General features: G+C 44.7%; 1 protein-coding gene across 4 annotated transcripts in view; it reads right to left on the bottom strand.

Annotated features, from left to right (window-relative positions):
• Positions 1–12,513, bottom strand: part of CORO2B (coronin 2B) — a 139,898-nt gene that overhangs the window by 15,845 nt on the left and 111,540 nt on the right. For all 4 annotated transcript variants that reach the window (XM_048865793.2, XM_075133255.1, XM_048865796.2 and 1 more), the window contains 3 exons: positions 3,555–3,704; positions 2,170–2,334; positions 1,103–1,219 (listed from right to left, as the gene is read on the bottom strand). In XM_048865793.2, coding sequence (XP_048721750.1) covers positions 1,103–1,219; positions 2,170–2,334; positions 3,555–3,704 — 432 coding nt within the window. The remainder of the gene's footprint in view (positions 1–1,102; positions 1,220–2,169; positions 2,335–3,554; positions 3,705–12,513) is intronic.

Here is a 12,513-nt window from a genome sequence, read left to right as displayed (position 1 = left end):
CTGACAGATAGGACTGGACTAATCTGTCATCTCCCCCCAGCCCAGCCTGAGTCACGGGACATCAGCTTTCCACTATCTGCAGCTTCTACCCCCCAAGTGAACAGGGCCAGGCGCATCTGCAGTCTGAAACCCGTCGGTCCAGAATATCGTGCGTGGAGTCAGAGGGGAGGGTACAAATGCTTGCTGGGATGCATATGGTAAATTTGCATCTGCTTTAATTAATCTTGTGAATTCAGAATTCAAATTCCCCAATGTGTCATGTCTAGTCAGATCTCCATAGCAACTAGCAGAGTTTTTAAAAGTTACATAAAGACCTTTGTAGAATTCTGCTAGGAAACAAGAAGGAATAAAGAATCTGCTGTATATGTATCTGCTACTCTCCCTGTATTAAAATAGTTATCTTAATACAAGAGGCTGGGCTATTCAAAGAGACCTGAAGGAGCTGGGCGCTCAGCTTCACTGGAAAGTCTGTAAGAGCTGAGTTAGGACTGAGTGTTGGCCTCCTATCAAGAGTCTCTGTGGGAGTTGGGTGTCTATGCACCTGTCAGCCCCTTTGACAGCCCCACACGACTGATCCATAGCACGTCCCAGCCAGGCTTCTCAGAGCACTTTGCAGTTGCATAAAACTGTTGCAAGCTAGGCAGGTTTTCTCAATGTGCAGATGGATAAACTGTGGCATGGAGTGAGTAGGTACCTTGCCAATAATCACTCTATGTTTGCAGCAGAGCAGGGGTTAGAGCCCAGGTCTCTGGACTCCTCAGACCTAGGGTCTATCTATGTTGTAATCACAGGCGGTATTACAGCAGAGCTAGTTTTAATCTAGCTAGAGTGAGTTCTGGAGCCGTGAAGCTGAGACAGAGCGGGCTGTTCCTACCAATTGCAGGTGGGCTTGAGCAGCCAGCACAGAAGCATGCACTAGCGAAGCTTCCCTGCTTTGGGACCCAACCTAGCTAGATCAAAGCTTGCTTGGGTAGGTCTACTGGTAACATACTCACACCGTTAGAGCAGAACCCAGATCACCTATTTCCTAGGCCTCTATTTTAACCAATCAATCATGCTCCTTTCTTGGGAAGGAATGGCTTCCAGCGATTTATTTGCTAACCTGATCCCAGAGAGCAATCTGCCTCGTATTCCACCTTGAGACTCCAGTCGTTAGAAGTCGCTTCACGTTACCTAGAAAGACCACCCGGTTCACACGATGGTTCTTACAGCTGGCTTCCTGGAAGAAGACATTGTCTGTGCTACATGCAGTGAACAGCTATACATTTCAGATGTCTTCCTACGCATGGTGCTTAGTATAGATCAGTGAAAATGCCAGCTCTAGGATTTCAAGGAGAGTGATACTCAAGGGAGGATTCTCCCCCATGTTAGGATCTCAGTTCCTGGTGTCTCTGCTCTCATATCCCAAAGGTAGATCGCTTCCTCCTCGTCTAATCTCTATACTGACTATGGGGAAAGACTCCATTGTTATCCCAAGACAGCCACTTCATAGCAAGCTTTCAACCTCCACCATTCCTCTTACTCCTCTACTGCAAAATGCAACTTTCATGTTAACCAGCTATGACTCAGACTGCACCGGTGAAAATGTGGGTTCATGCTATCTGGAATGGATAGGCAAAATGCTGTTCTGTAAAAATAAAACCTAGCCTTCCCTGAGCTTTCTAGAATAATCCACAATTGACAGAGACAATTAAGCTTTTCTTCCAAAACTGGCTCTGTGGCTTCCCAGAACTCTCTACTATTTCCCATAAAACTTTGATTAATAAAAGATTAAAAGTCCTGTATCTCTGAGTAGGAGAGTGTTGAATCCTTTCTATTGTCTCAGCTTAACAATGATAAGAAACAGCAACATTCTCTGAATGTGGAGAGCTAGATTCAGAGGCAGACATTTGTGACATGTTGTCACTTCCTGAATATCAGATGTATTTTGTGACAATTCAGTATCGTACAAGGAGTGTTTACCTTACCATACGTTAGGCTTAAAGGGCTACTTCCCCTTGCCCCTAACTCTACTCTGGTTGCACATTAGGGGAGGAACGCACTCAAATGGGAAATCCCAAATAAAGCCTCTCTTTAAAGCTTAGGGTCAAATTGGTATTTGTCAAAAATAATGGATTTACTTCTTGTGACTGGTGCTTAGGACTGACTCTTGACAAATCAGCTCTTCACCTGAAGGACTTTGCCCGAACGCGGCTCAATGACTCGCAGCTTCTTGTCTTTGCAGGTGGTAGACAGCAGGCTGCCATCGGTATTGAAGGACATGCAGAGAATGACATCTGTGTGACAATCTATCATCTTCACGGGCTCTCCAATGTCCAGGTTCCATATCAGAACCTGAGGGAAATGGGGCAGAATTAAGTTAACACCGATGCTGCTGCTAGCTGCGGAGGGGAGGGGGGGACATAGTCATAACTCTAGGGTACAGACTGCCTGGAAACACACCTGCATGGAAGACCACATTTTCCAAACTTTTGGCTCTGCCTTTTAAATGTATTCCTAATTTGGGGCCAAATTCCAGTCCCCCCATTCATATGTCATCTCATTTCACAAGTGGTCCCTTTGCTTTAATGTGAATAAAGTTATCGGAACCTGGCCCTTGAGAAGCAAGCCTCTCTCTTGCACTCCAGGCAGCTATTGCCACCAGCAGGACATACTGTGATAATTGTACCCAATTCTTATTGCCATCTTTTGTATCACATGGAGGAAGATAAAGAATTTCTCTGGGTCAAGCCTACTCTCAGAAATGACTGAAAATGGCACCATGGGGTTCCATGTTCATTATCTCATTGAATTTCATGCCAACCTTGGCTCAGCTTATAAATAAAAACACCCGTGATTCTTCTAACTGCTAGCCCTGCAAACTCAACCTGGGTTCCATTGTTATGACGTATGACCGCCAGGAGTAAGCATTTTACAGTCCACGTGACGCCCCTCATTACCTCTTATCTATGAAGTGAGCAAAATTGCTATGGAGTCAGGGAGATAATACACATGGAACCCGATAAGGCCATTTTTACAGTTGCTTTTCAGAGCAGAGTGTCAGAAAACAGGAATGATCTGTGACGATTGGACAACGTAGAAGAATCCTTTAAAAAGTCCATTAGAGAAAAAACCTGAAGATTTTAGTGCTAGCTATACTCTTGTACTTCTGTTTTACATAATCATTATGAAGCAAGCAAGTCATTAAGACTAGGTAGGACACAACGGGAATTGGGGAAGCTATAATCTGACACAGATATGGCATGGAATATTATTTAGACAATAGGGAATTCCCACTAAGGTTAAAGGCATATGCAGAGAGATACTTTAAACCATCAGCATCAGCAAAAGAACCTCTGATCTCAAACGCATTTCCATATTGTGTACTGACACTTCAAAAGCAGAGAGAGAGAGATTGGAAGAAAGATCTGAGGATAAACTATTAGAGAAACTGCTGCCAAACGAACAGTGAGGCCATCCACGATTTTACCCTTTAAAGCCACATATGGCCTTAATAAATGCTAGTCTCCACCTGCAGCTGAGGGGTTTAGTACAAATCCTCCAGAATAGTTCACCTTATAGTCGTATCCTGCACTGAACAAGATATTGTTGGTGGTCGGGTGCCACTCAACGAGGCCAACCCGTCGGCTGTGACCATAGAGCTCTAGAACAGCTTCTGTCATGTTCCGCTTCAAGCCGCCCTCTGGGATTTCCCATATCCGGACCTGAAAGGACAGGATGAGCAAAGGTTATTGGGAGGAAAAACCTTTGTCCTTATTTTAGAGGTTTATAGGGGTCTTGTTCTCTCCACTTGGCATGCGAGGGAATCTTCATTGACTAAATCCATCTGTGGTTCCTTAATCAACTTGGTCTCCAAATGCCAGAAGGGAATTAAAAATAGACCTGAATGTGCCCAATGGCAACACTCTTGTGTCATCCCTTCATGCCCATGTGCATGTTTGTTCCCTCCTTCTTTCTCCTTCATCCCCACTCCACTCCCCAGTAGTTATCTGGCCCTGGAAAGCAGTCAATACCTGATTCTTTTCAATGAAGATCAGATACAAGATCTAGTCCTGTAAATAATGGGAGATATTCTGTGGCCTGTGTTGTGCAGGAGGTCAGACTAGATGATCATAATGGTCCCTTCTGACCTTAATATCTATGAATTTATGAGTTCCATTGAATTCAATGGGGCTATCAAAGAGCTAATAGCACAAAATTTTCAGAGTTCTGCCCATAATCGACAGCAAAAGACAAGCCAGTTATTGAAAGAGGCAGGAAATAGAATACTCTAAAAACAGCAGTTAAAAAAGACACCATCCCCCTATCTGCACAAACATGTAACAGGAAGGAAAAGTCAATCCAATTTGTCTCACTTAACCTTCTTAAGGAATCAGTACTAAGGACTTCAAGATGAGAGCAGGTCTTGCACATACTTGCAAGGTCCCAACATAACAGGTCTTGCACATATTTCAGATCAGCAGGTTAAATCACTGCACTCTAGTTATTTTCCCACCTGACCGCAGACTGCTCCTATTGAATGTTTTCATCCCATGTGCAAAGCATATTGCTCATAGCAACTCCATATTACAGCAAAATTAAGTGGTTCCCATTAAAACAGACAGGTAACATCACATGCATTATACAATCAATTTAGTTTGCTTTTTGCCTCCCCTGTCAGAGTCCAGGAAGGCAGTTTGAGAAAAGGACTTGAAGGATGTTTCAATGTAGTTTTTCTTTCTATATTATCCAGGTGACTGGCAGATCTGGAATGGACAGTAATGATAAATAGACACCTGATCAACCCCCAAACACAGCACGTCACCCTGGTTCCTGACAGACACTCTTGGCTTTTCCCTATACTCTGCCAACACACATATCGCTTGTCATGCCAATAAAGCCACAATGAATTGAGCTGATAGCGGTAAAGATGTGCCAAACAGATACCAGAACAAGAGAAGGTCACGGGTTGGTGTCTCCTTTTCTAGCCCTGGGGAAGTTTTGTTGGAGTAAAGGAGTCAAAGCCACTACTCTGACCAAGCCCAAAGGGTTCAGCAGCCCTGTTCTCGGTGACGTCTAGGTGAGTTTTGCTATTACTCGATTGGGAGGAGCAGCTCCAATACAAGCAGCCATTTTAGCTGGCCTCTGACTATAAAACAGGCAACATATCTTTGGGGATTGGGGTGGGGGAGATCCATCAAGTAGGACAAACACAAACTCAAGAGAGAAACTAGAAATAAATTATTCTAAAGTTTAGCTAGGATGTTAGAGGCTGTTTCACTGGTTCAACAGAAGGATTCATTGAGATTCAGTGAGACTCTCCCCCTGAAAACAGCCGGATTCTTTGAGTCATCTTTACAAAGGGAAAATACTTTATTTAAAAAACACTACAAGCATTGCCTCTATTTTCACCTTGAGATAACTAGGGCTGGTGGCAGTGTCACCCCCGCCCCCCCCGTTGCATCTTGGCAGATACAACAAGAGATTGTGCTTCTTTTTGTACAGCACACAGCAAACTGCGGCATCATGTGGCCTGCATTTCTCTCTCAGCTCTGGGGAGATTTTGTTTAATACATCGTTCACAACTTCCTGCATCAGTTCCCTGGAGTTAGGATACATCCTCAGGACAAGGCAGAGAAGAATGAGAAATATTTACTCCTTTGGTAGATAGGCAGCAAAACACGGCTGTCATTTACTGTACACACACTGCATGGATGGCAAAGTTTATTGCCGGTGTTATCAACACAAAAGTAAAGAGAGGAACATTTAGTTCTGTTTGTTTTCCTGAAGTTCTTGGCAAGTGCAAGCTTTGCTAACAAGGTGCATTCGTTGTGAAATCATGCAATTTTATTCCTTACATTTTGTCATCAAGAAGGTATTGAAAGAACTCAGAAAAGAAAAAGTGCCTTTTCGCCACCCTGATTCGGGAGGAGAAGCAAGGAAATAAACTGGCTTCTTTTAATTTTTAAAGACCTAAATGAGGCAAGAATGAAAGCAAGGAATGCACCTTTCTGAAATAGCCCTGCATTTTGCTTCATTCATGTGAAGACCCGATGAGATAAGGCTCACAAAAAAACAAAGAGCATCCCCCTTATTTAGCTGCAGAATGGAGATCAGATTTCAGATTTAGAAAGACAAATTAATATGCTCAGAAAGATCAAGAAATAAGAGTCTCCGTCATAACACATGGCTGGATTTAGGCCCAGCGGGAGTGAGAGGAACCAGGAGGACCAGCTGTATGAGCTGGAGGCTGGGTGAACTGGAGACGGGACAGGATGATAAATAGGGCAGCGATGGTGACAGAGAGCAGGCGGAAGAGCAAGTTGAAGGATTTTTTTTTTTTTTTTTTTAAAAAGGAGAGTTGGTTACATTTTGGAGAATTCTGGTATTTGGTATCACTCGAGAGAATTCAGGGTGAGCACTAGGCAATTAGAGAAGCTAAGGGGAGAAGGCAGTGGTATTGTGGGGATCCATTTGATAATGAGTTTGGTGGAGAGCTATTCTCAAGCTAATGGGACAGTGTTTGAATCTTCAAGAGGCAATTTTCCAGAGTGTTACTGGCAAAGCTGATCCAATGCACTCCATAAAATATTTGCAAGAAGCCTGTTTTATCTGTGCCTGATGGAATGCATAACATGCGAGTCAGACAGACGGTTACAAAAAAGCTCAGGCTACTTGCAGGTAGACAAAAATGAAGCTGTAAAAATCGTCATCTCTGACAGGACAGAAATGGTGCATCTCATTGGGCTAATTTGAGGGTAGTGTAAGGAAAGAATGGAGCATGCCACCTGGACAGTCAGTACTACAGCCTATCAAACAGGACCGACTGTCAGCGAGGAGAGGACACGCTGGAGTATAGCCCTCAACTTGTTAGTGCGCTGATCCGCAGTGAAGGAGCCACACAAAACCAGCTGTAGAACCATATGTTTTCAGCCCGGACCTGGATGTTTTCTACTTTAAGATGCATAAGGCATTGATCTCTGGATTGCACCAAATGAGATGGTACAAAGAGAATGAAAGACGAATTGAAAGATAAGGACAATATATAGAAGACTTGAAAAACCTAATTTGAATCAAACAGATGATCCTAAGAACCACTGGAGATTTGCAGTACGGAGAAAGCGTGCAAGGAGAGACATCTATATACCACAAAATCCAAGCTACTGAGTATTAAAGTAATCAGCTACTCGAACGGACAAGATATGAAGACGGTCTTCCACTCCAGCGTGGTTGGTCAGGTACTGATATAAACAGAAACACATAGGCCTGCCTTGCCCCCACATTTATACCAGTTGTAGAGCAGTGTAGCTCCACTGCTCTAAATGGAAAAAGAAAAGGAGGACTTGGGGCACCTTAGAGACGAACCAATTTATTTGAGCCTAAGCTTTCGTGAGCTACAGCTCACTTCATCGGATGCATGCCGTGGACAATACAGTGGGGAGATTTTACATACACAGAGAACATGAAACAGTGGGTCTTACCATACACACTGTAACGAGAGTGATCAGGTAAGGTAAGGTGAGCTATTACCAGCAGGAGAGAAAAAAAACCTTTTGTAGTGATAATGAAGGTGGGCCATTTCCAGCAGTTGACAAGAAAGTGTGAGGAACAGTGGGGAGTAGGGGGAATAAACATGGGGAAATAGTTTTACTACATCCACTCCCAGTCTTTATTCAAGCCTAATTTAATGGTGTCCAGTTTGCAAATTAATTCCAATTCAGCAGTCTCTCGTTGGAGTCTGGTTTTGAAGTTTTTTTGTTGAAGAATTGCCACTTTTAGGTCTGTAATCGAGTGACCAAAGAGATTGAAGTGTTCTCCGACTGGTTTTTGAATGTTATAATTCTTGACGTCTGATTTGTGTCCATTTAATCTTTTACGTAGAGACTGTCCAGTTTGACCAATGTACATGGCAGAGGGGCATTGCTGGCACATGATGGCATATATCACATTGGTAGATGTGCAGGTGAATGAGCCTCTGATAGTGTGGCTGATGTGATTAGGCCCTATGATGGTGTCCCCTGAATAGCTATGTGGACACAGTTGGCAACGGGCTTTGTTGCAAGGATAGGTTCCTGGGATAGTGTTTTTGTTGTATGGTGTGTGGTTGCTGGTGAGTATTTGCTTCAGGTTGGGGGGCTGTCTGTAAGCAAGGACTGGCCTGTCTCCCAAGATATGTGAGAGTGATGGGTCATCCTTCAGGATAGGTTGTAGATCCTTGATGATGCATTGGAGAGGTTTTAGTTGGGGGCTGAAGGTGATGGCTAGTGGTGTTCTGTTATTTTCTATGTTGGGCCTGTCCTGTAGTAGGTGACTTCTGGATACTCTTCCGGCTCTGTCAATCTGTTTCTTCACTTCAGCAGGTGGGTATTGTAGTTGTAAGAACGCTTGATAGAGATCTTGTAGGTCTTTGTCTCTGTCTGAGGGGTTGGAGCAAATGCGGTCGTATCGTAGAGCTTCGCTGTAGACAATGGATCATATGGTGTGGTCTGGATGAAAGCTGGAGGCATGTAGTTAGGCATAGCGGTCAGTAGGTTTCCGGTATAGGGTGGTGTTTATGTGACCGTCGCTTATTAGCACCATAGTGTCCAGGAAGTGGATCTCTCGTGTGGACTGGTCCAGGCTGAGGTTGATGGTGGGATGGAAATTGTTGAAATCATGGTGGAATTCTTCAAGGGCTTCTTTTCCATGGGTCCAGATGATGAAGATGTCATCAATATAGCGCAAGTAGAGTAGGGGCGTTAGGGGATGAGAGCTGAGGAAGCGTTGTTCTAAGTCAGCCATAAAAATGTTGGCATACTGTGGGGCCATGCGGGTACCCATAGCAGTGCCGCTGATTTGAAGGTATACATTGTCCCCAAATGTGAAATAGTTATGGGTGAGGACAAAGTCACAAAGTTCAGCCACCAGGTTTGCCATGACATTATTGGGGATACTGTTCCTGACGGCTTGTAGTCCATCTTTGTGTGGAATGTTGGTGTAGAGGGCTTCTACATCCATAGTGGCCAGGATGGTGTTATCAGGAAGATCACCGATGGATTGTAGTTTCCTCAGGAAATCAGTGGTGTCTCAAAGGTAGCTGGGAGTGCTGGTAGCATAGGGCCTGAGGAGGGGGTCTACATAGCCAGACAATCCTGCTGTCAGGATGCCAATGCCTGAGATGATGGGGCGTCCAGGATTTCCAGGATTATGGATCTTGGGTAGCAGATAGAATACCCCAGGTCAGGGTTCCAGGGGTGTGTCTGCGCAGATTTGTTCTTGTGCTTTTTCAGGGATTTTCTTGAGCAAATGGTGTAGTTTCTTTTGGTAACCCTCAGTGGGATCAGAGGATAATGGCTTGTAGAAAGTGGTGTTGGAGAGCTGCCGAGCAGCCTCTTGTTCATATTCCGACCTATTCATGATGACAACAGCACCTCCTTTGTCAGTCATAATCAGTTTTTGATTATGATGTCAGAGTTGTTTCTGAGGCTGTGGATGGCATTGTGTTCTGCACGGCTGAGGTTATGGGGCAAGTGATGCTACTTTTCCACAATTTCAGCCCGTGCACATCGGTGGAAGCACTCTATGTAGAAGTCCAGTCTGTTGTTTCGACCTTCAGGAGGAGTCCACCCAGAATCCTTCTTTTTGTAGTGTTGGTAGAAAGGTCTCTGTGGGTTAGTATGTTGTTCAGAGGTGTGTTGGAAATATTCCTTGAGTCAGAGACATCGAAAATAGGATTCTAGGTCACCACAGAACTGTATCATGTTCGTGGGGGTGGAGGGGCAGAAGGAGAGGCCCCAAGATAGGACAGATTCTTCTGCTGGGCTAAAAGTATAGTTGGATAGATTAACAATATTGCTGGGTGAGTTAAGGGAACCACTGTTTTGGCCCCTTGTGGCATGTAGTAGTGGGGATAGTTTAGTGTCCTTTTTCTTTTGTAATGAAGCAAAGTATGTGTTGTAAATGGCTTGTCTAGTTTTTGTAAAGTCCAGCCAGGAGAAAGTTTGTGTGGAAGGTTGGTTTTTTAAATGGAGTTACTCCAGATTTACACCAGCACAAGGGAGACTGGAATCAGGCCCATGGTGTTTAAGTGGGAAAGGAATTGGCAAATTAACTGACGTGCTTCCAGCATTCATAAAAATCCCTAGATACTTTATAAAAAGTAGTAAAACAAAAGTGTTTATGCCAATGATGGGTAAGGTCCAGAGGGAAAGCTTGACTTTATTGCCAGTTGAGCCTGCTGGCATTTTAATCTCATGTCCCAGGTATATTCCAGTGATTATGCTAAATTCCAGAGATTGAACCTGCTGGGCCAAATTCTGACATTTACACCACTGAATATCCAGGTTAACGGGGTTACCCCAGATTTACAACAGCGGATCTGAGAGCAGAATCTGACCCTTGGCAAGCTACAGAACAAATGATACTTACAGGTATCAAAGTAATGTGGATTAGTGAGTCAGCTGTGCAGTGCTTTAACATCCTTTTGACTCCCCTTTAAAATGCGTGGGGCGGGAGGGGGTCTGGATTCAGCAGCTTCCTGCGGATGGTGAACTGCGGCCAGTGGGAGCTGCGATCGGCCGAACCTGCGGACACGGCAGGTAAACAAACCAGCCTGTCCCGCTAGGGGTTTTCCCTGATGGGCCGCATGCCAAAGGTTGCCGATCCCTGATCTAACCCTTCATTTCCTTCTTTTATTAAAAAAGGTTAAAAATGCCTGAAACAAACATTTGACTTGACCAGACTTTTTGATTTACCAAAAAGTCCAAAAAAATTCAATTTCGGTTCTACCCAAACTGATTTCTCCCCCATTTTTCAGAACTAATAAGAGCTCTGTGTAGCTCAAAAGCTTGTCTTTTTCACCAACACAAGTTGGCCCGATAAAAGATATTCCTTCACTGACCTTGTCTCTCTGATATATAGAGATGTTATAAGATCTACGGAGGCAGAACTGTAACCAATGAGAACTAGGTCACCACAGATTCCCATTTCTGCTCTGTAGAAGGAACTAAACTTTCACACACTACTTTGTACAAAGGCAGCTTCTTAGTGCAGTGCACTATTCCAGAGGGAAATGTTAGTATCCAGAAAACAATGAAGTGGAGGCAAACAGCAGCCACATAAAGACGGCCTGGTCAGCCTTCACCACATTGTAAGACTACCTTTCCCCCCCTTACGTGATAGAGCTCTAGACACTGGAATAGTTGCAGCTCCTGTGGTCTTTGATAGGAAGAAGGATTAATAATAGCTATTGGGTGGAAACAAGACATCCTTGTTCACAGCCCTACTGCTTATCTGCAGCATGGCTATAAAAAGAACACTACTACAACGATAAATGACATCACTGTAGAGCAGAGGGAACTGGATTCAGCCAGAAACAGCACCAGCTTTACATAAAACACCAGGTCAGAGCTCATTGTAAGCTGCATAAATGTGTCATTTAAAATTTCACAGTTAAAATCAGAAGCACTTAAACACCCGTGTCTGTTTTCTAGGGGGCATAAAGAAAGACAACAGAAAGGCTAACACAAGCCACGTAAACTGCAGCACACAGCTCCAGAGCCTTCCAATTTATTCCAGCTTTTACCAGTTGAACAGACCTGCTTCCCCTAGGTCTGCCGTCCCCCTCCTTTCTGCACATGCCAGTTTCCTTCAGCAGTCTTAACAACTACCAGTCTCTTCTTCCCACCAGCCTGCATGGAACATGGGCCCCGTTCCTCTTTCAGCTGCCTAGTGTGGAGACCCGAGGGACTTTGCCAGGTGGCCCCAGCTTGTCTGCACCAGCCACGCACTGAAGCCACACCTCCCCTTGCGAGGATGCTGATGGCCTTGACAAAGTCAGGTCAGACACAGGAATTTGGTTAGGGCTTTACAGGAGGGGCAGTGTGGTCTGCCTTTGGCTCAGGACCCTCCCTGTGATGGCAGAATCTGTTAGATTGGGGAAGGAGGAGCGCTCCTGGGAAGGGGAAAATAGGCAAGAGGTTTGAAACAGGAGAATACCCTTTCCTCTTCCTTCCCCCTTAACGTTTCTCACAGGAGGTGGAGGATACCTGCTGTTCGTACTATCTATAGATGGATGATGAATGTGGATGCTTCAGTGCAGGAAACCTTATGAGGTAGGGAGAGACAGGAAAGGTGATGGGTGTGGGGAAGACATCTGAACAGGAGCTCTTGTGAATGGAAAAGGAGAGTTCAGAAATCGCCACAACCATGCGAGCAGGGAGCATCTCCTTCTTTCACACACAGTCAGCGGCTTGGCCTGAGCCCCCCTTCTCAACAGGCTGAATCAGAAGCCCCTAGAAATCATTCCAAGGTTTGGAAATAGCTTGTGGGTGATTTGTGTCTCAAGTATTTGTTTCTTCCAAAGCGACTCCCCTCTCCCTTCCTCCCTCCGTGTGGTTACTGGGGCCGTTCCCCTGACCTGTCTTTAGCTTGCAGCACTACCCGCATTTAATACAGTGGGGGAAAATGCCAGGTGTTTGTGTGCGGGAGAAGGAGGCTGTCTCTCCTAGGTCACCTTGGTCACTGATGACCCCCGGTGATGGATGAAAAGATGGG

Source organism: Caretta caretta, chromosome 10 (genome assembly GCF_965140235.1).
Source record: "Caretta caretta isolate rCarCar2 chromosome 10, rCarCar1.hap1, whole genome shotgun sequence".
Lineage (NCBI taxonomy): Eukaryota > Metazoa > Chordata > Testudines > Cheloniidae > Caretta > Caretta caretta.
Note: the sequence above shows the minus strand (reverse complement) of the source record. Positions and strands in the feature narration are given on the sequence as shown.